Here is a 26,249-nt window from a genome sequence, read left to right as displayed (position 1 = left end):
GCTATGAGACTAGATAACAATTACAGGAAAAAATCTGTAAAAAATACAAGCACATGGAGGCTAAACAATACACTACTTAATAACCAAGAGCTCACTGAAGAAATCAAAGAGGAAATCAAAAAATACCTAGAAACAAATGGCAATGAAAACACGACGACCCAAAACCTATGGGATACAGCAAAAGCAGTTCTAAGAGGGAAGTTTATAGCAATACAATCCTACCTTAAGAAACAAGAAACATCTCAAATAAACAACCTAACCTTACACCTAAAGCAATTAGAGAAAGAAGAACAAAAAAACCCCAAACTTCCTTAGCAGAAGGAAAGAAATCATAAAGATTAGATCAGAAATAAATGAAAAAGAAATGAAGGAAATGATAGCAAAGGTCAATAAAACTAAAAGCTGGTTCTTTGAGAAGATAAACAAAATTGATAAACCATTAGCAGGACTCATCAAGAAAAAAAGGGAGAAGACTCAAATCAATAGAATTAGAAATGAAAAAGGAGAAGTAACAACTGACACTGCAGAAATACAAAGGATCATGAGAGATTACTACAAGCAACTCTATGCCAATAAAATGAACAACCTGGAAGAAATGGACACATTCTTGGAAATGCACAACCTTCAGAGACTGAACCAGGAAGAAACAGAAAATATGAACAGACCAATCATAAGCACTGAAATTGAAACTGTGATTAAAAATCTTCCAACAAACAAAAGTCCAGGACCAGATGGCTTCACAGGAGAATTCTATCAAACATTTAGAGAAGAGCTAACACCTATCCTTCTCAAACTCTTCCAAACTATAGCAGAGGGAGGAACACTCCGAAACTCATTCTACGAGGCCACCATCACCCTGATACCAAAACCAGACAAAAATGTCACAAAGAAAGAAAACTACAGGCCAATATCACTGATGAACATAGATGCAAAAATCCTCAACAAAATACTAGCAAACAGAATCCAACAGCACATTAAAAGGATCATACACCATGATCAAGTGGGGTTTATCCCAGGAATGCAAGGATTCTTCAATATACGCAAATCAATCAATGTGATACACCATATTAACAAATTGAAGAATAAAAACCATATGATCATCTCAATAAATGCAGAGAAAGCTTTCAACAAAATTTAACACCCATTTATGATAAAAACCCTGCAGAAAGTAGGCATAGAGGGAACTTTCCTCAACATAATAAAGGCCATATATGACAAACCCACAGCCAACATCATCCTCAATGGTGAAAAACTGAAACCATTTCCACTAAGATCAGGAACAAGCCAAGGTTGCCCACTCTCACCACTACTATTCAACATAGTTTTGGAAGTCCTAGCCACAGCAACCAGAGAAGAAAAAGAAATAAAAGGAATCCAAATCGGAAAAGAAGAAGTAAAGTTGTCACTGTTCGCAGACGACATGATACTATACATAGAGAATCCTAAGGATGCTACCAGAAAACTACTAGAGCTAATCAATGAATTTGGTAAAGTAGCAGGATACAAAATTAATGCACAGAAATCTCTGGCATTCCTATACACTAATGAAAAATCTGAAAGTGAAATTAAGAAAACACTCCCATTTACCATTGCAACAAAAAGAATAAAATATCTAGGAATAAACCTATCTAAGGAGACAAAAGACCTGTATGCAGAAAATTGTAAGACACTGATGAAAGAAATTAAAGATGATACAAACAGATGGAGAGATATACCATGTTCTTGGATTGGAAGAATCAACATTGTGAAAATGACACTAGTACCCAAAGCAATCTACAGATTCAGTGCAATCCCTATCAAATTACCACTGGCATTTTTCACAGAACTAGAACAAAAAATTTCACAATTTGTATGGAAACGCAAAAGACCCCGAATAGCCAAAGCAATCCTGAGAAAGAAAAACAGAGCTGGAGGAATCAGGCTCCCGGACTTCAGACTATACTACAAAGCTACAGTAATCAAGACAGTAAGGTACTGGCACAAAAACAGAAATATAGATCAATGGAACAGGATAGAAAGCCCAGAGATAAACCCACGCACATATGGTCACCTTATCTTTGATAAAGGAGGTAAGAATATACATTGGAGAAAAGACAGCCTCTTCAATAAGTGGTGCTGAGAAAACTGGACAGGTACATGTAAAAGTATGAAATTAGAACACTCCCTAACAACATACACAAAAATAAACTCAAAATGGATTAACGACCTAAATGCAAGGCCAGACACTATACAACTCTTAGAGGAAAACAGAGGCAGAACACTCTTATGACATAAATCACAGCAAGATGCTTTTTGACCCATCTCCTAGAGAAATGGAAATAAAAACAAAAATAAACAAATGGGACCTAATGAAACTTGAAAGCTTTTGCACAGCAAAGGAAACCATAAACAAGATGAAAAGACAACCCTCAGAATGGGAGAAAATATTTGCAAATAAAGTAACTGACAAAGGATTAATCTCCAAAATTTACAAGCAGCTCATGCAGCTCAATATCAAAAAAACAACCTAATCCAAAAATGGGCAGAAGACCTAAATAGACATTTCTCCAAAGATATACATATTGCCAACAAACACAAGAAACACTGCTCAACATCATTAATCATTAGAGAAATGCAAATCAAAACTACAATGAGATATCATCTCACACCAGTCAGAATGGCCATCATCAAAAAATCTACAAACAATAAATGCTGGAGAGGGTGTGGAGAAAAGGGAACCCTCTTGCACTATTGGTGGGAATGTAAATTGATACAGCCACTATGGAGAACAGTATGGAGGTTCCTTAAAAAACTAAAAATAGAACTACCATACTACCCAGCAATCCCACTACTGGGCATATACCCTGAGAAAACCATAATTCAAAAAGAGTCATGTACCAAAATGTTCATTGCAGCTCTATTTACAATAGCCAGGACATGGAAGCAACCAACCTAAGTGTCCATCATCGGATGAATGGATAAAGAAGATGTGGCACATATATACAATGGAATATTACTCAGTCATAAAAAGAAACGAAATTGAGTTATTTGTAGTGAGGTGGATGGACCTAGAGTCTGTCATACAGAGTGAAGTAAATCAGAAAGAGAAAAACAAATACCGTACGCTAACACATATATATGGAATCTAAGGAAAAAAAAAAAAGTCATGAGGAACCTAGGGGCAAGATGGCAAAAAAGACACAGACCTACTAGAGAATGGACTTGAGGATATGGGGAGGGTAAGCTGTGACAAAGTGAGAGAGTGGCATGGACATATATACACTACCAAACAAACGTAAAATAGCTAGTGGGAAGCAGCCGCATAGCACTGGGAGATCAGATCGGTGCTTTGTGACCACCTAGAGGGGTGGGATATGGAGGGTGGGAGGGAGGGAGACGCAAGAGGGAAGAGATATGGGGACATATGTATAACTGATTCACTTTGTTATAAAGCAGAAACTAACACACCATTGTAAAGCAATTATACTCCAATAAAGATGTTTAAAAAAGAAAAATCTGTCTTGTCATACTATAGCCACCCACTCTCGCAGCTGCCTCTAAAAATAGAGGTAATTCCTTAACTGTCACCTGTATGCGGCTGTAGCTCTCCTTTTCACCAAAATCTGGTTCCTCATCTTATATCTTCTAGAAATGCCTCACAGCACCCTAGTTGTGTTTCCAGTGTGGTTATGGATTTATCTTCATTATTGTATTTTTTAATCATTGTATATCTTCAGTAATTTTAATAGAACTTTAGAAGACAGTAACTTAAATCCAATATGCACTTTGATCTGGAACTCTACCCAAATTCATACTTTATATTCATCTAATAACTAAGTTACTTGTAGTTCCCTTCCATACTCCCAGTCACCAGGGAGACCATCTCCCATCACCATTAACACCTCACCTCTACCCCAATATACTAACTTAAAAAAAATTTTTAAACGAAAATAGATGAACAAAAACTAGGAAAATCAAGAGGAAAGAGAAAAGTGGGAAGAGACTAGTATGACTGCTTCCAAGGAGCCCTCAAATGGTGGCAGCGCAGATTGAATTCACCACGGCCAAAAATCTGCCCCCAGCCTTGCAGGCTCCCTGATTTTGTTTGCACGTCAAGTAGAGATCCAGCTATCAGGGTAGGAACTATAACTATCAAATAAAGTCAAATTATTAATTTATAACATGAACTGTAAGTTCCCAATGGACTGAAACCCTTCTGCCAGCATGACTACTCCATTTTCTGTCCATCAGCATAACGACAATGGATGGCAAACTGTAATAAAAAGTTTGCTTGTCATTAATGCCCCTGAATTGTACACTCAAAAATGGTTACAGTGGTAAATTTTATGGTATGTATATTTTACATATATATAGAAAAAAGTCTGTTTTCAAAACAAGGACAATTTAGTAGGTGAAGCAAATGTTAAAGAATTTAAGTCTAATAACAAGATAACTTGATACTATCTATCTCTATAGTAAAAACAATCTTGTCAATAAAAACAGAATTCTCAAATATGTTTTAACATGTAATACTACCAAAACTGCCTTTGTAGTTCTTTTATCTATATGTATGTCTGTGACTTTCGGGATACAAATTTCTGTAGATATTTTCAGTTATTTTTACCTCAACCTCATTCTTAGAAAGGATTATATAATTATATATTATACTACTATAAAATATAAGATATAAATGAGTATATTTTATAATAGTGTGATATTATAAATACAAATATAATATCTAGATGTTATAATATAGTCAGGTTATAGTCAAATCTTGGCAACTCTAAGAACCACTCCTGTCTCCTGAAGTAGGATCATAAATTAAAATGTTTATGGGAACAGGCAGTTAATACAAATATGTTAAGACTGATATATAAGGGCGGAGAAGCAGACAAGGAACAAAACAAAACACGGATGCCACACTAAAAGGATATGGATATTATACTAACTGGTAATGAAAGCCAATGAAGGATTTCAAGTAGGGGAATGAAACAAGAGAAAGCTTGTTATATGGGAGAACTACTATTCCTATGACTTTACAAAATGCTTGTAAGAAATAATCTAATAAGAGGGGAAAGAACAAAAACAAGGCCCTTTTCTGACTCCTCAGAAGTCTACAACAGGTCATTCCAATGCTTTTGCAAAACATAATGGAGTCTCTCCCAAACTTATATCAGCTTATTAAAGGACAAGAGCTCCTGCTTTGATATGAGAGTTGCAGGCACTTAAATTTGTTTGAAGGCACTATAAATATTCTCAAATGCAATCACTGACCACTACCATCAGAATCACCTGGGATATTTGTTAAAACATACCATCACCAAAGAATATGATCTAGTACATCTGGGGCACAGATGGCCCCAAAGTCTTTTACAAAAATCTAAGAACTACTATCCTTCTTTCCTCAGAAAAGCCTTTTCTAACATTTATGGTACCCATAAATGTTAGAAAGGATGAAGAGTCTGCTAAAGAAAGCTGACAGGTATAGGTTACAGAAAATGCAAAGGTCTGGAGATAGGCAAGAGTTTCATTAAAAACTAACAAATAGCCATCGTAGCTAGTGGGAAAAATGGCATGATATTAAGTCAGAAAGCTAAACCAGGCCTGAATGCCATGATAAGGAGTTTGGACTGACTGTATGGGTACCAAAAAAAAACCCCAGGAGACTAACATTATCTGAATTAATATTTTTAAAAGACTATACTTCTGTGTGGAAAACTGAATCCTAGCAGGGTAAGAGTGGAAGCAAGATTAGTTAATAAGCTATTTCAGTAGTTCAGGAAAGAGATGATGGTGACTCGAACTGGGGTTGGTAGCAGCAGAGGTAGAAGAGTGGGCAGATAAATCTTGGAAGTAGAAAACATAGACTTTCTTATAGATTGGAGGTAGACAGTGATAAAAAGAGAAGACTGTAGGATAGTCCCTAGGCTTCTGGCTTAAACAACTGTGTGTGTTGTATATAAATTTCTTTGGTTATTAGAAATACATGTTTGGCCTTTTCATAAAGAAAACAAATAATACTTGGGTAAGAGAAGTTGAAAGGGTATTATATATATTACATAAATCCTTATCACAAAAATATTGAAAATATAAACACTAAGGATCACAAAAATTAATCTGCCAGCAAACTAAACTGCCCATCTACAAATTATCTGATAAGATATATAAAATTTAAATCTCTGAATGAAGTACAATAACAAAATACTTTATTAATACCCTGCAAATAAGCTAATCTGAATAAAGGATTTTACATTTCCGACAAAAATTAATACTTAGATATTCTTTATCTCTCATTCTAAAACATTTACTTAGAAGCTGTTACACAGATTCTTGTTATACAGAATTCCAAAAGTTTCACATATCAATCAAATTACTTGGGACACTTTTTTTTTTTTAAAGCACTCTACTAGTTAATAACCCAATACAGTCATCCCTCAGTATCCACAGGGGACTGGTTCTATGACCCACACAGATACCAAAATCCACAGATGCTCAAGTCCGTTATATAAAATGGACATAGTATTTGCATATAACCTACACACATCCTTCCCTACACTTTAAATCATCTCTAGATTACTTATAATGCCTAATTACAATGCGAGTGCTATATAAAATATAAATGCTATGTAAATTGTTGCCAGTGCTTGGCAAATTCAAGTTTTGCTTTTAGGAAGTTTCCGAAATTTTTTTTCCCCGAATATTTTCGATCTGCAGTTGGTTGAATCTGGGGATGCGGAACCTGGGGATACAGAGGGCCGCCTGCAATTCTAATCTCAAAGGGATCTATTCTCCTTTTACCTTAGCCCTTCCCCCAAATTTTACAATAAAAGAGAAACAGGAAGGTCCATCAAGTCCTATTAGCTTTAAAATCTGAACTCCTGAGCACAAAGGCTCTCTGCAGCCTATTTAAGTAAATACAGACTCCTAGATAGGATCCAAATTTCTCCCGTTTTCAACTAAACTTCTCTTACTTGGCTCCAAATCCCTACAAGCGGATATAAATGTCTATTGGATTTTCCCAGCTTAAAGATAAGCAAATCTAGCCCACAACAATAAACCCAAATTGACCTCAAAAATCTATTTTTAAAAGCTTTGTTATATGCAAAGAGAGAAATTATCTGTGAAATTCTACAAATACCCATATATTCATCCCCTTAATGCCTTAAAATTACTTAATATACCCATATGTTCATCCATTCAATGCCTCAAAATTTTGAGAAGATAATTTCACTGGAAGAGCCCCCCTCTCAAAAGAGACCAGAGTAAAGATTCAAATAAGAGCACTATTTTTTTTAGTGACACAGATGGTCATTTGAAAATAGATAATCTATCAATCTCATTTTCTCTTTTAAGTATGAAGTATATAAGCTATAAAAAGGAGAGACAGATTCAAGAGAGAAATAATTCTTTTTTAAAAAGTGATAGTTTGCTTCTTGGTTCTTCAGCCAAAAACAGGCATGACAAAAGAACTAACATAACTATGAAAAATTATTTGTATTCAAATGTATTTCCAAGAAGATTTCAAGATCTGACACAGGCACAGAGAAAAGGAATGAATTAAAACAAATATAAAAAGGTCAGTTACAGACTGACTTCTATTTGAAACATGTTTTAAAATATTTTAATCATACTTAAAAAAAAGTGAAGTAAATTTTTTTAATTCAAGTCTTCCAATTATCTTAAAACACTTATAAGCTGAACTCATACATTAAGGCAAATCCTGATTTTATATACTCATTTAATTGATGAATTCTGTTTCATTTTAAATTGCTAATCCAGGGAGAGAATTTTTGTAAAAAACATTTTATTGCTACAAAGGGAAACATGGTCACAAAAAGGCTTTAAGCGTATCTTAACGCAAATTACTATATTCAATGTCCAATGCAGTAAAAAAATACACAGAGCACAAAATACTTGCCCAATTCATCTCTTCTAGGGTAAGTATTGAAAACATTAATGCACACTTGAATATATACTCCCAAGAGCAGCATTTAAGTTCAAATGATTAGAATAGATACACTAACAATACACATCTGTTATCCTCAACACCAATAAAGTAATAAAAATTAAGCTTAAAAATTATACAAACAATTTATTGAATCTAGGTTAGGTAGCTATAAAAACTAAACTAAAATAGTCTTACCTTCATTTTATTAAACAAATGCCAAACATTTAGAAATTATATAAAACAAATTGTAATCTGTGGAATGCATGCAACATGGGTGTTAACTCTCATATTTTAAACTACTGATATTCTTATCCTTTTCCACATTGGGACAGAAATTTAAAGCTTCTTTTAAAACTGACTAATACCTTATATTTAATTTTCTTCTGGTTGGTCAACAGGGAAGCCGACAGGCTCTTCCTTTGCTGCTTCTTCCTCTACTTCCCCTACTCCCTCTCCTTCTCCCTCTCCTTCCTCCACTGCCCCTACTTCCCCCTCTCCCTCTACATCCCCTCCTTCCTCTGTGTCCCCCACTCCTTCTACTCCTCCACCTTCTCCCACTTCCTCTACTTCCTCCACTTCTTCTACTTCCTCTACTTCCCCAACTTCCTCTTCTTCTTCCTCCTCTTCCTCTTCTTCAATAGGTTCGTCAATCTTTTCCTCTTCCTCCTCATCTCCTTCTGTTTGCTGATCTTGAGAATGATCTTGAATTTCAAAGGGATTCTCACCCTAAAAACATGAAAAACAATAGCTTTTAAAGTCAGCACATTCATTTTTTATCAGTGAAATTTTTATTTGCTATACCATTAAAAATAAACACTATTTGAAACTTTTAATTTCAATTTATAACAAATTCATTTAATATTTGTTGAGTACTTATTTCATACCAATGTGGGTATATAAATTCCTGAAGTCATTACTTTATACTCCATAAAAGAAAGCAGATGAAGATTTATGTTTTACTTAATTACATCAATATTCAATGCACTACTGTTGCAAGTTCTCTTTACAAAATTCAAATGAAAATCAAGAACTTTTAAAAACTCAAATGAAAATCAGAAACGTATTAGGTATCATGCCTTACTTTTACTTTAAAAAAATAGACATCTTTAATTCACTAAACGTTCACAGATACAATTTTAATATTTTAATTTATTTAAATACTTAAATTATGTATCTGGATGATGTCTCATAAATTGGAGCATATTAGAAGGCTATATTAATGATGTAAGAAATGAAGAGGCAATGAAGGTTTTTAAAGCAGGAAAGTATAAGATGGTACTACACTTTAAGATATTCCAGTCAGGAAGATGCAGGATGAATGGAAGTAGCAAGAGAAGAAATACTAGTGAGGGGGCTATTCTAATAGCCCACGAAAGGAAAGGGTAAAAGATGTGGTGACACCATTAACAGAATGGATAAATTAAGACGGGGAAAGAGAAGCAGGTACATGCTATATATAATTGGAATTTAAGATGTCTAAATGTCTAATAGGCAACTATAAATTTGCAACTAACAAAGAGAAGAGACTTCAAAATAAGATATTTAGATTTGTGAATTGCCTGCACAGAGTGAATAGTGAAGCCAGGTCTTAAATAGGAAAGCCCAGGGTAGGGCTGAGGAAGTAAGTAGAAACAAAGGGCTGAGAATAAAACCTATGGAAAAGGCTTGTACATGGGGACAGAAGTTAGAAAAGGAATACTCAATGCAGGAAGAAACCCAGGATAGTAAAATATCATCTGGCAAAACAAAGTTTCAAGAATAAATCAACAGATCAACAGTGTCAAATGATAGAAACCGGTAACAGAAAAGAACTGAAAAAGTTCACTGAAGCTGATAAATATTAAACTGAGTAAGGGTACTTAAAGGATTTATTATACTATTCCCTTTACTTTTGTATGTTTAAAATAATAAACAATAAAATGTTAAAATTTTTTATTTGGAAATTAAATTTAGTCACTGGTAATCTTAGAAAGAAGAGTTTCAAAAGTATGATGTAAATGGAAGTTGGACAGCAATGACTACCCAAGAATGAATCTGCACAATTTCCTCCTAAGCTCTCAAAACACACAGGCCCAGACCCCATACTCCAATATTTTAATTTAATCAAGTACTGGAGCTCTTGCTAAAAGCACAAATTCCTGAATTAGTTTCAGACCTAAACTTTCCGAATCAAACTGTCCAGGAAAGAAGTCTGGTAATCTGCATATTTAAGAAGGATTTAGGGAGATCTTTATCAGAGAAGTTTGAGAAACCCTAATTCAGAAGGTCTTTTATAAGGGGCCTGGGTAGCTTTTTTATTTGATTTTAGCTTCACAGGGAATTCTAATCACACATCTCCAATTGGGAAATACTAGATTAAAGAGTGAATAATATATAGGAAGCAAAGAGCACAATGCAGGTTAATTACCTTTTCAAATATGATAGTAAGAAAAGAGATAATAAGATAAGAAGGGCTAGAGTCTAGGAAAAGTTAAGTCATTTTTAGTTTAGGGAACTCATAAGCATGTCTCTTTGGGGAAGAATAGTAAGATAATAAACAGGAAAAAAAAATCAGATGAAAGTAAGGAGAGAGATAACTGATGAAACAAGAACACAGATGAAGGGCAAAAAAAGAGTGTTTTCCTTCACAGACAACAATAAGGGTGAGAAAAAAGATACATAATTCTAAAGTAAAAAGTAACCATCCAACCTCCCTAAAGCAAGAGAAGAGATAAGAATATGGTAAGTGAAGGGAGTAAGAATGAAATCCGGATATGTGAAGAGTGGCAAGTTTGAAATAGTCACTACGGGAAGCACGTTACATTGATTGATAATAAGTAAAATCATTGTGAACTGCAGTGAAAATCTGGCAAACATAGTACTGGCATAATTCCATATTTTTAGCAGGAAAGACAGTAGTAAAGCTAACCATAGATGGCAGAGTTAAGAACTGGTAAGTGGTAGAACAATTAAGTAAAGAATTTTTGAATGGCAGCACTGCATTGTCGTAAGGGCTAACCATGAGTGTCCAGGCCAGGGAGTGAAGGCAGAACAAGATGATATAGCTGGAGAAGTGGGAGAAACTGATGAACTGATTATATCACGGGGCACAGATTAAAAAAAGTATGTTGTCATTCTGAGAGCACGTAAAGATGAAAGTGTTTTAAAGCCATTACCAGAGATGATTATGAGCAGAGGATGTTCTGCAGACATCTAGAACAGCTAGAAACAGAGCAGACAGCAGGGAACAGAGCAGCCAGGAATGCTGGACAAAAAATGCTGGACAAAGGACATCACTGAGTCATGTGACACCAGTGCTTCTTGAATTTTAACATGTATATAAATCAACTGGGATCTTGTTAAAATGAAGATTCTTATTCAACAGGCCCAGATATGAACTGAAACTGTATTTCTAATGAGCTCCCAGGTGATGTCAATACTGCTGGATCCTTGGATCACATGGAGTAACAAGGTTCTAGAAGAGTTCTCCTCAGTTCAGGTACTTTCTCCACAAGATGCACATGAGCAAGACACTCCCACTTAGTGATGTCTCCCATTCCATGAAGTGACTCTAAAGTGTCGCTTGAAAACCCTACATAGAAATTCTAATTTGTATTCTTCTCTCATTAAAAATTACTTTCATACATCAATAGAAACCATTAACTTCTCAAAAGTCTGTGATACAGCAAGGATAAAAAATTTAATATTTCCTAATTTAGCTATGGTGCTTTAATCTTTTTGATGCCATATCTCCCACAAAATTGGATTTCAATTAGGGCTGCATTCACTTTTTAAAAGTGGTGTCAAGAGTGCAGTAAACAGTGCCAAATAGGACAAATCAGAAAATAGGGCCCTCAGGAACAAGCTGAAAGAACTGAGATTTATTCAGCTTGGAAGTCATCTGGTTGAGGAATAATTTAATGATCACTAAATACATATATTTACATTAGATATACATATATAACAATTTAATGATCATCAAATAGTACCTATTAATCACAACAGCCAAAATAAACAAAACTTCTCTAATTTATAAAATATTTAGTTACTAATGTAAATAACACTTTTGTAAATCTTCAACATAACAGGCTCACTTCAGCACAGGATGATTTTAAATGAGGTATTATTTTATAAAGACTGAAAAACTAACCTTTAAAAATTTCTATTAATTTCCTGAATAATAATAAGTTTCTTATTTATACAGTAAGTGCTCATAATATGTAAAGAAGGATTACTGGAATAATATATGGCAAAAAGTCTGAGAAGCAGTAGGCCAGGTATACCTAACTGTTCACCTCTGAGTTTCCTAACATTAGAAGCAAACCTCTTTCCTCCTGGCCTCCTGATTCTATAAGGGAGCTGTTTTTCTGAAGCAACATATCTGATCTTCCTACTTCCCCTCCAACTTTTATCCAAGGAAGAGGAATGACTTATCTAATTGGTATGCTTAGAAAAAGAACTACAAATTGGATACATCATTCCTCTTTGGAATTTCTCTTGCTAGGAAGACCCAAAAGAGGGGAAAGAAGGGATTGAGTTGGGCATCAAGACCCTCTTTTGCGTCTTCTTAGCAACAGAAAGGGTACATTCTACTTTGTTCTATGCCATGTGATAGACCAGGAGAACCCTGTTGCTGCCCAGCTGAACCAGTAACAGAAGTTGGGGGGGAGGTGAGTCTGTCTAGGAGTGAAATACTAGACTATCTAAGACATATCCATCAAGTCACTCTTTTTTTAAAAAATCAAGGATAATATTGGGTCTGACATTTGGGTCTTCTATCAGACTCCTGTGTATCTCTCAAATGACCCAGAGCTAGAAAGGCGATAAGAAAGGAATGGCTTATTGCTCCCTCCCCCAACAAACCCCAATAATTAGGAAAAAAAGATATTTTTTTACCTATATGTACAATATTAAGTAAAATTCTCCTAATTTTGTACTATATTAAATATCACAAAGAGTTACCATATCATCATTTAACTATTACAATACTACAATATAACCTAAAGTTTTTGCACTAAAATCTTACCTTAATAAAACGTTCATATCGCGCCTTCACTATTGGATTATTTAAAATGCTTGTAGCAGTCAAGACACTCTCTCTTTTTATTTGTTCCTTATAAGCCTATGAAAAACAGAACACACTGAGATACTTGAAAACCATGTCATGAAAAATATTTCCTTAATTAAAATGACTGCATGCTCGAATCCTTAGAATTAAATGACTTATTTTCTGGCAAATTAAGCTCTAAAGCAACAACAGCTACTGTGACCACAATCTAAATCATCTATGAATTAAAACAATGAAGATTCAAAAAGCCAATCAACTTCAGCAAAAAACACTTAGTCACTAAACACTCTAAGTCTGGGTCTACTAAACAGTTGTTTTCTCTCCTTTTCACGCTACATCCAACTCCCCCAGCCCCAGCTACTCCAACTATTCATTTTCACGCTATCAAAAAAAAGACTAATTTTTCATACTGCTAGAGTAATTAGTCTTTCTCTGGGCTGTAAATAGTACAAGAATATATTATACAAAGGAGGAAAGGTAATAAAATGGAATGTCTAATTGCCAAAAAGGTGTCAAGGGAATATCAAAAAAGAGAAAGGACAAAGATTTAAAAAAAGATTGTACGTGCTCAAAGTGGTTAAAAAAATCTGAGTTAAATGAGGTTCACGTCAATACAAAATATGAATTTAAGACTCAGGAATGCTCTATTTAAAACTTAAGTCTTTAATATTTGAATTTTTAAATTTGCTTTTCAAACAAACTAATTTCTCACAAAGTAAATATTTTTATTTGAAATAAATTTGACTAAATAAAACCAACACAGAAGCAGAAATATACTAATCAAGAAGAAAATAGCAAATTTTTCCCAGAATTTTTGACTAAATTCTACTAAAAATGTAACAATAGATAGTTAACTGGTAATCCTACTTTTTAAATTTATTTTTCCCAGTCATCAAAATGTATGCTATAACCAAGTCTTTCTTTTTTGTTCTAAAATACACAAACACACACTCATAAAATAATTTTGTACCACGTTTAAAAAATGTTAACAATAAACAGAACCGTTCAACAACAGCTATGATTTCCTGAATGCTTACTATGTGCCAGGCACTACTTTAAGTGCCTTTTATATTTTAATTAACCTAATCCTTAATCAGTCACATAAGAGAAGAGTGATTATCCACCCTCATTTTACAGATAAGGAAACTTAGACAAAGAAAAGTTTATTACTTGCTTAACACATGTATGTACTGAACCAGGATTCAAACAGAGAAGTCTTGCTCCAGAGCCCACAATACTACACTTAACCACTATATTACACTGTCTCTCTAAGTACCTTTACAGTAATTCACTCATGAGATTAACTGGATTGTACACAAGTAGGTAGGTGTGAAACAACAGCCTTTAAACGGCAATAAGGGATTAATGAATAATTCAATGACTTCATTAAGACAAATTAAAACTTGCCTGCTTCCCTTTGATATGATCAGGAGATTTTAAGTGCTGCTGAACTGAGCTATGTAAAGCAGGGATATACACACTGCAAGCACTGCAGTGAACAGTCTCTACTTTCATCATGTGATCATCTGCAGTAACACCTACAAAAGAAATGCAACTATTAATAAGTAATGATTCACATACTTCTGACAAATCAAGTTTTCACTATTTCATTTCCATGATTATTTATACCCCTTCTTCCAAAAAAAGGATCAGAGTATATAGGTAGAGTTCTTTTGCCATCTCATACATCTGCATATATAGATTAAAAACTATATGGATAAAAGATTAAAATTATGAAGTATAATTACATTATATTTCCTAATCATGTTCTACACTGATGCTCTGAGGTCTATAAGTCCAACCCCAAAAAATATAATATAAAAAAAAAAGTTGATTTTCTAGTAAAATAAGAATTTCCATGCTTATGAATGTGGGTGGGTAGGGACTGGAAAAATATGTCAAAATTGTATTCATAAGGAACAAAAACATACGTTAGATCTTAAAAATGGTGACTGAGGTGTATTACAGGTGAAGTCTACTTTATATGTTTTTAAAACCTATTTTATTTGTTGAATTCTGCACATCCCAATAGAAAGAGAGTAACAGCTTTGGCTCCCTGGCTTATCACTGTATGTTTGGCTCTTAGCAACAATGCCTGACACACAATAGGACCTCAGTAAATATGTTAAATTAATAAGTTATATGTATATTCACAGGAATTTTCTTTAAACGCTGCACATGAAAACCTGTTGCGAATACACCAGTTTCCTTGGAATTATATCACTTTTAAAGAACCATGTATTTTTTATTTATTTATTTATTTATTTATTTATTTATTTTATTTTTGGCTGTGCTGGGTCTTTGGTTCGTGCGAGGGCTTTCTCCAGTTGCGGCAAGTGGGGGCCACTCTTCATCGCGGTGCGGGGACCGCTCTTCATCGCGGTGCGCGGGCCTTTCACTATCGCGGCCCCTCCCGTCGCGGGGCACAGGCTCCAGAAGCGCAGGCTCAGCAGCCGTGGCTCACGGGCCCAGCCGCTCCGCGGCATGTGGGATCCTCCCAGACCAGGGCTCGAACCCGTGTCTCCTGCATTAGCAGGCAGATTCTCAACCACTGCGCCACCAGGGAAGCCCCAAAGAACCATGTATTTTTTTATGTTGAAAAAATTGACTTGGCTCTTCCTTCGGGCAACTGAACTTATCATGACAGTCCATTAAGAAAAGAGTAGACAACATGTAGCTTCAATTAAATAAAAAGATCCCCATGATCTTATATTTCATTCTTGAAGTAACATTGTAAGGTACTAGTACTGTGACCATCTGTATCAGCCGGTTCCACATCTGCAGATTCAACCAACCATGGCTGAATTTTTTAAATAGAAAATATTTAAAAAAAAAAAAAAAAAAAGGTAGAAAATATTAAAAAAAAAAAGAAATTCCAGAAAGTTCCAAAAAGCGGAATTCCATGCCGACAATTATTTACACAGCATTTATACTGTATTAAGTACCATAAGTAATCCAGAGATGATTTAAAGTATATAAGAGGACATGCATAGTTTATATGCAAATACTACACCCATTTTATACAAGGGACTTGAGCATCACGGATTTTGTTATCTGCAGGGAAGTCCTAGAACCAATCTCCATTAGATACATAAAGACAACTGTCTATGCAAGGGAAGGATATAAGAGAAAATGGCACTTTCTGGGAATTACAAGTAATTCAATATGGTTGAGGCACAGACTATAAAGGAGGGACGACAGGGAAAAAGAGCACAGCCTAGATCATGAAGAGCTTTGTGTGCCATGCCTAGGAATCTGAACTTTATTCTGTGCAGGATGGGAAAGCCACTGAAAATTCTTGAAGTAATAAAATCATGTAGTAAAATTAAAGATAAGAAAGACTAAAAGTAAGGAAACTAGTTAGAAAAATACTGTAATTGCCAAGAGAACAGATAAAGCTTTGAACAAATTCAATATTTAAAGAGGAAGTAAAGAAACAGACTTGGTACATATTTAAAAGATAGAACCGACAGAACACAATGCTACAGACATAGTAAAGGTGAGTACTAAGATTAACTTCAAATTTCTGGTTTTGATGATGGGGCCACTTTCCAAGATAAATGAGGAGATATTTGTTAAGTTTTTGTTTTGTTTTCTTTTTGGGGTGGAGGACGCTCAAGGGGAGGATAAATTTTCTGGATATGTTCACTTTGTGAGACTGCTAAAGAGAGATGTCAGTAGGCAGTTGGATGTAGGAGATTGGAGTTAGAAGAGATCTGTGCTAAAGATATAGGTCTATAAGTAATCAACACATAGATGTTGATTTAAACTCTGTATGTAAATTAATTCATCAGGAAGATATATAGAGATGATAATGGGACTGACAATACTGAAAAATACCAACTTCCAAAGCTTAGTAGAGAAGGAAAAGCACAAAGAATAAAAATGACAAGGGAATAAAGAAAACATCAGGGCACTGAGATACCACAGAAACCAAGGGAGGAAACAGATTCACAAAGAATACAGTTATCGGTGGAGAATGTTGCAGAAGAAAGATAATGATTCAAAAGAACATACTGAAGTTGGTGTTGGTAACCTCTGTCATAGCAGTTTCAGTAGACTAATGGTAGCAGAAACTTGTCTGCTGTGGGTAAAGTAATAAATGAGAATGAAAAAAGAGAGACCAGTGTGGACTATGCTTAAAGAAGTGTGGCTGTTTAAACAGAAAGGCAGGTTTTAGAGGAACTAGTGTCTATGTTTTTTTCTTTTCCTCTGGGGCTTATGAGAAGGGATAAGAGAGACAGAGGACATACAGAAGTACAGGCGGCCCTCTGTATCCATGGCTTCTGCATCCATGGACACTGGAGAGCCAACTACGGGACCTGAGCATCTGCGGATTTTGGTACCCGAAGCAGGTCCTGAAACCAATCTCTCTCAGGACCTAGGGACAACTGTATCTTCCATGTGGAGGCAAAGCTGAGTTTTCCTCTATGAAGGAAATGAAGTGAAAGACGTAAGGGCAGGTAGTGATAAATTTGTAAGCATGAGAACAGGAATCAAAGGATTCCATTTCTGATAACCCACTCAGGCCTACCACATATGACTATGTACTATATCACTCTATTGCAGCGGTCCCCAACCTTTTTGGCACCAGGGACCGGTTTTGTGGAAGACAATTTTTCCATGGACGGGGTTGGGGGGGATGGTTTCGGGACATTTCAAGCACATTTATTGTGCACTTTATTTCTATTATTATTACACTGTAATATATAATGAAATAAGTATACAACTCACCATAATGCAGAATCAGTGGGAGCCCTGAGCTTGTTTTCACTTGCCACTCACTGATAGGGTTTTGATGTGAGTCTGCAAGCAGTTGGTTTATTACGGTCTCTGTGCAGTCAAACCTCTCTGCTAATGATGATCTGTATTTACAGCCACTCCCCAGTGCTAGCATCACCGCCTCAGCTCCACCTCAGATCATCAGGCATTAGATTCTCATAGGGAGCGTGCAACCTAGATCCCTCGCGTGCACATTTCACAGTAGGGTTCGAGCTCCTATGAGAATCTAATGCCGCCGCTGATCTAACAGGAAGCGGAGCTCAGGCGGTAACTCAAGCGATGGGGAGTGGCTGTAAATACAGATGAAACTTTGCTCGCTTGCCTGCCGCTCACCTCCTGCTATGCAGCCTGGTTCCTAACAGGACACAGACCGGTACTGGTCCATGGCCCAGGGGTTGGGGACCCCTGCACTAATGGGCATCATTTACACTGAAATAGGTTATGGTATGTAAAATATATATGTAAATTTCTAAATCAATTTGTTTAAATACTTACCTTCCATAACATCTTTTTCAATTATTTTGACTACTTCTGTTTGATTATTTGCCTGTTGCTTACGAATAGATGTTTTCTTGAATTTATTTACCATACATTCCTAGAAAACAAAATAGAAAGAATCCAAAAAGTTTTCGGTGAGCACAGAGTATAGGCCTAGCACCATGCTTGGCCTATGGAAGATAACAATATCTGTTATATAAAAACTAGTAAATGTTCTCAAAGAGCTTACAATTTAGTTGGAAAGACTACTATAAAGTACCAGGAAACTACAAAAAGTATTTACTTTTCAAGATGTATTTTAGGCACACAGAGAGAGAGAGATCGAAGACAGCTGAATAGGCAAGAGATCTTCTCAGGACAGGTGAATACTTAAGTCCTAAATAACAGTTAGGAACCAGTTAAACAAAATTACAGAAAGAAATTTTAATTAAGGTACACAATTCTGCAAGGATATAGAGGAGTAAATGATCCCTGTACTTCTAACAACTCCATCTCTTTTGCCCAAATTAATTGTATGTACAGTTAGCAGTCCAGATCCAGCCCTGGCCCCAACTATCCACCCCTTCTCCAAGCCACTTCTGCCTATACCTACATCACTCTGGGGCCTTCCACTTAATAGTGTCATCTGTGTTAAGTGTGAGTGTGTTCGATTTACAATTATTGTTAGTTCACTGAGGGGAGTGTCTTTGTCTTCAGTGCCTGAACAGCACCTTCCGTAAGTATTCAAGAAAAACTGTTGAACTGATGACCACATTCTTACAATATACAGGACACTAATCAAACACCAGGCTCTGGCTCTGAATTCAGACTTCCATTTATTGAAAGTCACTGAACTGCTCTGAGCATGATCTTTTAGGATAAAGAGGAGTTAGTATGAGGCTGAAATGAAATATGAAGAAAAGTACCCAGCACAACACCAGGTACACAGAAGATTGTTAATAGATGATAGCTGATTCTGTATCAATAAACAGCTGTTAAAGGAATTTTTTTCCTGACACCTCTGCCAGAAACTACTGTGAAAAATGTAAAATGTACTCTCAAATAACAAATCTAAAATCTATGAAAGAGGAATTCACATCTACTTCTGAGCTAATTTTAAAACAACTCTTTCTTTAAGTGAATAGTAAATTAAATTCTTAGAAACAGAAAATGGAAGATGGGAAACTATGAAAATATAAGAAATTCAAATGTCAGATAAAGTGCTTCTCACTTCAAAAACAGCTACTTACATGCAAAAACTCCATAACTACTTTATCGAATTTGGTTTGTTTTTGAATATGATCTAATGTTTCCTGGTGTGAAGAACTTTCCAGATGCAGTTCAATATCTTTTTCTTCAAATGTTCGAAATTTACAAAATGAACATGTGAATGCCATTCTGTAAAGGAAAAAAAAGTTTTTCTTTAAATATTACCTTATTTACTTAGAAAGAGTTCATAAGACTATACCAATAAAATTAATTTTCCCAGCATAAATGATTTCCTCTCTTCCATTTAATGGTTGATTTAAATTTAGCTTAAGTGAGAAAAAGATAGTATCTAAGTACCTGGCTGGACACTGTTATTATACCAATTGGCACTGCTGGCCCACACTGGAGCTTCTGGGTATGAAAGATGGATCAATGGATCTACTTAATCTAATCCTAAACCATCCACTTCAAGTCTAGATCAGTTAGAAAGCCAGAGCAAACTTCAAGCAGTATCAAGTTCTGAAGTTCTACTACTTATTTTACACTCTGTTCCATCCTCAAGCTTCCAAACCACTAAAGTAGTGACAACAAAGCCAGGTGGAACATCAGACAACCATAATTCTCTGTTAGAGCTCTTGGATGATCAAAAGTCTTGCCCTCTAAAAATCACTTCAGGATGACTAATCAGCCTGGACTGGACAAATGCACTCATTTAGAAGCTCAGGAGACACTCCAGAATGAATTTTCCCTTTTTCTGCCATTTAATTATTCCTACCTCATATATTCTTGTTACTTCCTTTTCCTCGAATTATGACACTAGTTTCCTAATTGGTTTCTTTGCCTCTAGTCTCCATTTTCCAACTAATTCCTTACAGTACTATTGTATTTATTTTTCTGAGTAAGAGTATAGGATCTGATATCTACTGCTGGGTTTATTTCCTAGCACCCTTATGTGACCTCAGGCAACTTAACTTCTCTGGGCCTTAGTTTTCTTATCTTAGTAAGATGAAAACCCTCATAGAGGTGTTTGAGCATCCTGAGATTTTGGTATTCGAGGGTCTGGCGGGGGTGGGGGTTGGGTAGGAGGGGTGGTGGTCCTAGAACCAATCCACTGTGCGATGACTGTAAATATCAAAAAATCAAAATCATTCCTATGTATCTTTTTTTTTTGGCTGTGTTGGGTCTTTGTTGCTGCGTGCGGGCTTTCTCTAGTTGCGGTGAGCAGGGGCTACTCTTCATTGCGGTGTGTGGGCTTCTCATTGTGGTGGCTTCTCCTGTTGCAGAGCACAGGGCTCTAGGTGTGCGGGCTTCAGTAGTTGTGGCACGCGGGCTCAGTAGTTGTGGCTCGCGGGTTCTAGAGCACAGGCTCAGTAGTTGTGGCACATGGGCCTAGTTGCTCCACGCCATGTGAGATCTTCCTGGACCAGGGTTCAACCCCGTGTCCCCTGCACTGGCAGGTGGATTCTTAACCACTGAGCCACCAGAGAAGTCCCATTCCTATATATCTTTGATCAAACCTTTTCATTTGACTCTCAGGAATTTTTTCACATCCAAATTGATGTATCTGCCTTTTCAAGGAAACAGGTTTTTTTTTGGTTTTGTTTGCTTGAACACAATAATTTATCAATTCTAAGACATATTTTTTCCTTACTGCATCTCTGAAATCAGTCTGTATCATAAAATTAATGACATATCACAATCTCTTTTGGCCAGATAGATTATTGCTTTGCATGTACAAAAATCAGGAATTCCAGTTTTAAAATCTGAAGAGTGATTGCCAGTGGCTTGAAAGTCCCAAGGACAATTATACAGCATTCTTTTAGACACTGACAACCAAATAGTTGTGGGAGAGATGGAGAGTAGCAAATTGAATATATTTGTCAATATCCTTGAGACAGGAATCAAACATAGGTTAACTCAACACAACTACAGCACCAGCTTAAGACACCAAAAATAACAGCTTTTTAAAAAATATCTTTTCTTTTTTTACTTTTTTCCAGTTTTATTGAGATGACATATATATAACACTGTGTAAGTTTAAGATGCACAACATAATTATTTGATACATGTATCTATCGTGAAATGATGAGCACAATGAGTTTAGTTAACGTCCAACACTTCACTAGTTATATTTTTTTTCTTGTGATGAGAACTTTGAAGATCTACTCTCTTAGCAACTTCAAATATATATACAGTATTGTTAACAATAGTCACCATGCTGTACAATATATCCCCAGAACTTATTTATCTTATAATTGGAAGTTTACACCTTTTGGCCATCTACTCAATTTTCCCGCCCCCAAACCCCGGAAGCAGTTTTTTTATGAGTCCAATTTTCAGACTCTACTAAGCACAAACCTGTATCCATCTCCATATTTCTCACTGTTTTTTTCTCTTCTGCGCCTCTGTTTCTCTCGCCGAGCCTCAATTCGTCGCTTTTCTTCCTCTTCATTTTTAGGATCTGTTTTTGCTAGGGGATCAGACAAAAAAGTTAAAACTAAAAATCATTTTTCCATTCTCCTTTTCCAGTCCCCAGTTCATAAACTATAGACATACAAGATTTACTTGATGGTCATTATCTAAATTGAACTCACCAGAAAAATCAGAATTTGAGATTACCCATCATTTCTGAAACTTCATTCATGTGAATAACATCATCATGAACTTTGCCTATTTACTTCTCACCTATGTTATTATCTGCTACATATTTTTCTCTAGATCTGCTCATTTTTTCTTATCCTCATCTTAAGCAATAATATCCACATCACCTAAAATAATTTTGAATACCACACTCTGGGAAACACTGAAATAACCTGACCTTGCATGAATGTGGAAAAACAATGAGCACTAGAAAGAGAGCCTTGGATACAAAAACTCATTTATTATAGCAGCTCTCCCAAAATTTCTTAAAATGTATAAACTCTAAAACAAAAGCAGATTCTTCCTCTTTTTCTCAAAACATGCCTTAATGTGAATACACATTACAAAATGCACTATTTTAACCATTTCAAAGTGTACCATTTAGTGGCATTAAATGCATCACAATGTTGTGCAACCATCACCACTATTTAGTTCCAGAACTTTTTAATCACTCCAAAGAGAAACCCCATACCCATTAAGCAGTCACTAAAGCACCTGGTAAAACTACCAATCTGCTTTCTGTCTCTACAGATTTCCCTATTCTGGATATTTTACATAAACAAAGGATACAATATGTGGCCTATTTTTGTCTGGCTTCTTTTATTTAGCATAATGTTTTCAAGGTTCACCCATGTGTTGTACCATGTATCAGTACCTCCTTCCTTTTTATGGCTGAATAATATTCCATTGTGAGAATACACCACATTTTTTTTCATCCATTCATCTGTTGATGAACATTTGGATTGTTTCCACATTTTAACGCTTGTGAATGATGCTGCTATGAATATTTATATACAAGTTTTTGTTTGAATATTTCTTTTCAATTCTTTGAAGTATGTACCTAGGAGTGGAATTGTCAGTTCATATGGTCAGTCTACGTTTAATCATTTGAGGAACCACCAAACTGTTCCCCACGGCAGCTGCACCACTTTACATTCCCACCAGTAATGTATGAGGGTTCTAATTTCTCCACATCCTCGTCAATACTTGTTATTTTCTTTTTTTTATTTTTAAGGCCATCGACATCACATGGTGTGAAGTGGTATCTCATTGTATTAAAAGAAAAAGGTTCTTTCTTATAATACAATTAACTTTAGACTTAAAAAAAAAACACATCTGCCCTCAAACTTTTCCTTTTATACATTGTTTATCCTTTTGGATTACCTTTGGAAAAATATCTAATACAAAATCATGAACACCTGGGGATTTCATAAACTTAACAGTAAACAAATATTAAGTACTTGCTATGCATACAGTGGGATGTTTCAAAACGATATAAAATCAATACCTTAAAATTCAATATCTAGATTATTTTTCATCATTTTATAAGAGCTTAAATGTACATTATTATTTTATTAACCATTTTCAATATCCTCCTTCAGTTCCCCTCAAATCCTCACTCTGTAGAAAATCCACTTGTACATGACCTTAAACTACAAGCAATTCCATTTCCCTTCATGTGCTAAAACTACGATATATGTTGTACCTCTATCCAAATGACTGAATATGGTTCCTTTCCTACTGCTTTTCAACAAATCAGATAGTCTATATACTACAGTGTAGCAAGACTTCTTATTCCTAAATATTCAGCAGACATCTTTCAGAATGCTCACCTCACGCCTAACAGTGAAAGCCTGATTTGACTATAGGATTTTGGCTTCATTGTTAGTTATACTACACTGCTCTCTCAAGTTTTGCTAAAAAGAAAAAAGAAGTTGGGTCACATATAGCTGCTTTAGTGGCAAATCAGTTTCTGAATCAAACTTTGCAGTATTTATTTAACTATACCTGCAAAATATATCTTTGAAATCTATCCCAAGAGGATCAACTGAATTGCCTAGTCTAGAAATATTTAGAGTATACAATTCAGTAAATAGCAATCTATCAACTAACACAGTATAAAAGTTATCCTTACTAACACACACTCTACCTATTATCAGGTTTCCTGAATTCCAGAATATTGCTATTTTTTACTAAATAATATAGATGTCCAATGCAAAGCATGGCAGGAAAAGTAGATTTAAGAATAGTATTTAAACCGTTCCTGAGTCTTGCATTATAACTTATAATTTTAAGGAAAAAAAATCCAACATTTGCAATTTCAATTATTTTTTCAAATATGATATATTAAAATGTCTGTAATGTTGTAATTAGATTAAAAAAGACACTATCAAACTCTTAGAGGAAAACATAGGCAGAACACTCCATGACATAAATCACAGCAAGATCCTTTTTGACCCACCTCCTAGAGAAATGGAAATAAAAACAAAAATAAACAAATGGGACCTAATGAAACTTAAAAGCTTTTGCACAGCAAAGGAAACTATAAACAAGATGAAAAGACAACCCTCAGAATGGGAGAAAATATTTGCAAATGAAGCAACTGACAAAAGATTAATCTCCAAACTTTACAAGCAGCTCATGCAGCTCAATATCAAAAAAACAAACAACCCAATCCAAAAATGGGCAGAAGACCTAAATAGACATTTCTCCAAAGATATACAGATTGCCAACAAACACATGAAAGGATGCTCAACATCATTAATCATTAGAGAAATGTAAATCAAAACTACAATGAGATATCATCTCACACTGGTCAGAATGGCCATCATCAAAAAATCTACAAACAAATGCTGGAGAGGGTGTGGAGAAAAGGGAACCCTCTTGCACTGTTGGTGGAATGTAAATTGATACAGCCACTATGGAGAACAGTATGGAGGTTCCTTAAAAAACTAAAAATAGAACTACCATACTACCCAGCAATCCCACTACTGGCCATATACCCTGAGAAAACCATCATTCAAAAAGAGTCATGTACCAAAATGTTCATTGCAGCTCTATTTACAATAGCCAGGACATGGAAGCAACCTAAGCGTCCATCAACAGATGAATGGATAAAGAAGATGTGGCACATATATACATTGGAATATTACTCACCCATAAAAAGAAATGAAATTGAGTTATTTGTAGTGAGGTGGATGGACCTAGAGTCTGTCATACAGAGTGAAGTAAGTCAGAAAGAGAAAAACAAATACCGTATGCTAACACATATATATGGAATCTAAGAAAAAAGAAAAATGTTCATGAAGAACCTAGGGGCAAGACGGGAATAAAGACACAGACCTACTAGAGAATGGACTTGAGGATATGGGGAGCGGGAAGGGTAAGCTGTGACAAAGTGAGAGACTGGCATGGACATATATACACTACCAAACGTAAAACAGATAGCTAGTGGGAAGCAGCCGCATAGCACAGGGAGATCAGCTTGGTGCTTTGTGACCACCTAGAGGGGTGGGAGGGAGGGAGACGCAAGAGGGAAGAGATATGGGAACATATGTATAACTGATTCACTTTGTTATAAAGCAGAAACTAACACACCATTGTAAAGCAATTATACACCAATAAAGATGTTAAAATATATATATATATATATATATATCTTATTTTTAAAACTGGATGTAAAAAGTTTGAAAACCTGGACTAGAAAAATTTGGAATATTCATTCATTACAATGATCTTAACCTCCTCCAGTCCCAACAAGATTAGGCAATCAAATATTAATTCTAAAGAAGAGAGTAATTGTTGCCCCCTTGCAATATCACCTAACTTGGAAAGATAAAATGCTTTTCAGTCATCAAGGCAAAAATAAAATAAATATAAAAAACAAAAAATAATTCAGTGTACAGTCAAAAACAGGCAAAGTATTTGTTGTATATTATTTTGCTATTATGTTTTCACAAAGAATGCTGAAAAAGACATTTCCTTACCTTTTATTTATGTATCCTCTTGACAATCTAATTTGGTCAAATGTACTTGATATCATTTAGAGATACATTACAAAGTTAAATAAAATACAATGAGGGAGAAAAGAAACAGAGTAATCTGGCTCTGAACTTTTTTTTTAAGATTTATTGCGATATAATTCAGTATATACCATACAATTCACCCATTTAAAGTATGTAATCCAATGTTTTTTAGAACATTCACAGATATGTGCAAACATTACCATAATCAATTCTAGAACATTTTCATCACCTTACAAAGAAATTTGGTACCCTGGTATTACTCCCTACACACCCCACAGCCCAAAGCAACCCCTAATCTACTTTCTATCCCTATAGACTTCTGTATTCTACACTTTCAAATGAAAAGAATCACATATGTGGA

General features: G+C 35.3%; 1 protein-coding gene across 1 annotated transcript in view; it reads right to left on the bottom strand.

Annotated features, from left to right (window-relative positions):
- Window positions 1-6,191: 6,191 nt before the first annotated feature.
- ZNF326 (zinc finger protein 326) overlaps window positions 6,192-26,249 on the bottom strand; it is a 37,330-nt gene continuing 17,272 nt past the window's right edge. The window contains exons 7-12 of the mRNA XM_057555055.1: window positions 21,801-21,912; window positions 19,484-19,631; window positions 18,252-18,351; window positions 14,382-14,512; window positions 12,933-13,028; window positions 6,192-8,653 (exon numbers count right to left, since the gene is read on the bottom strand). Of these exons, the coding sequence (XP_057411038.1) occupies window positions 8,300-8,653; window positions 12,933-13,028; window positions 14,382-14,512; window positions 18,252-18,351; window positions 19,484-19,631; window positions 21,801-21,912 (941 nt within the window). The 3' untranslated portion in view covers window positions 6,192-8,299. The remainder of the gene's footprint in view (window positions 8,654-12,932; window positions 13,029-14,381; window positions 14,513-18,251; window positions 18,352-19,483; window positions 19,632-21,800; window positions 21,913-26,249) is intronic.

This window comes from Balaenoptera acutorostrata, chromosome 1 (genome assembly GCF_949987535.1).
Source record: "Balaenoptera acutorostrata chromosome 1, mBalAcu1.1, whole genome shotgun sequence".
Lineage (NCBI taxonomy): Eukaryota > Metazoa > Chordata > Mammalia > Artiodactyla > Balaenopteridae > Balaenoptera > Balaenoptera acutorostrata.
The sequence above is the reverse complement of the archived record's forward strand: the minus strand, read 5'-3'. Positions and strand labels throughout refer to the sequence as shown.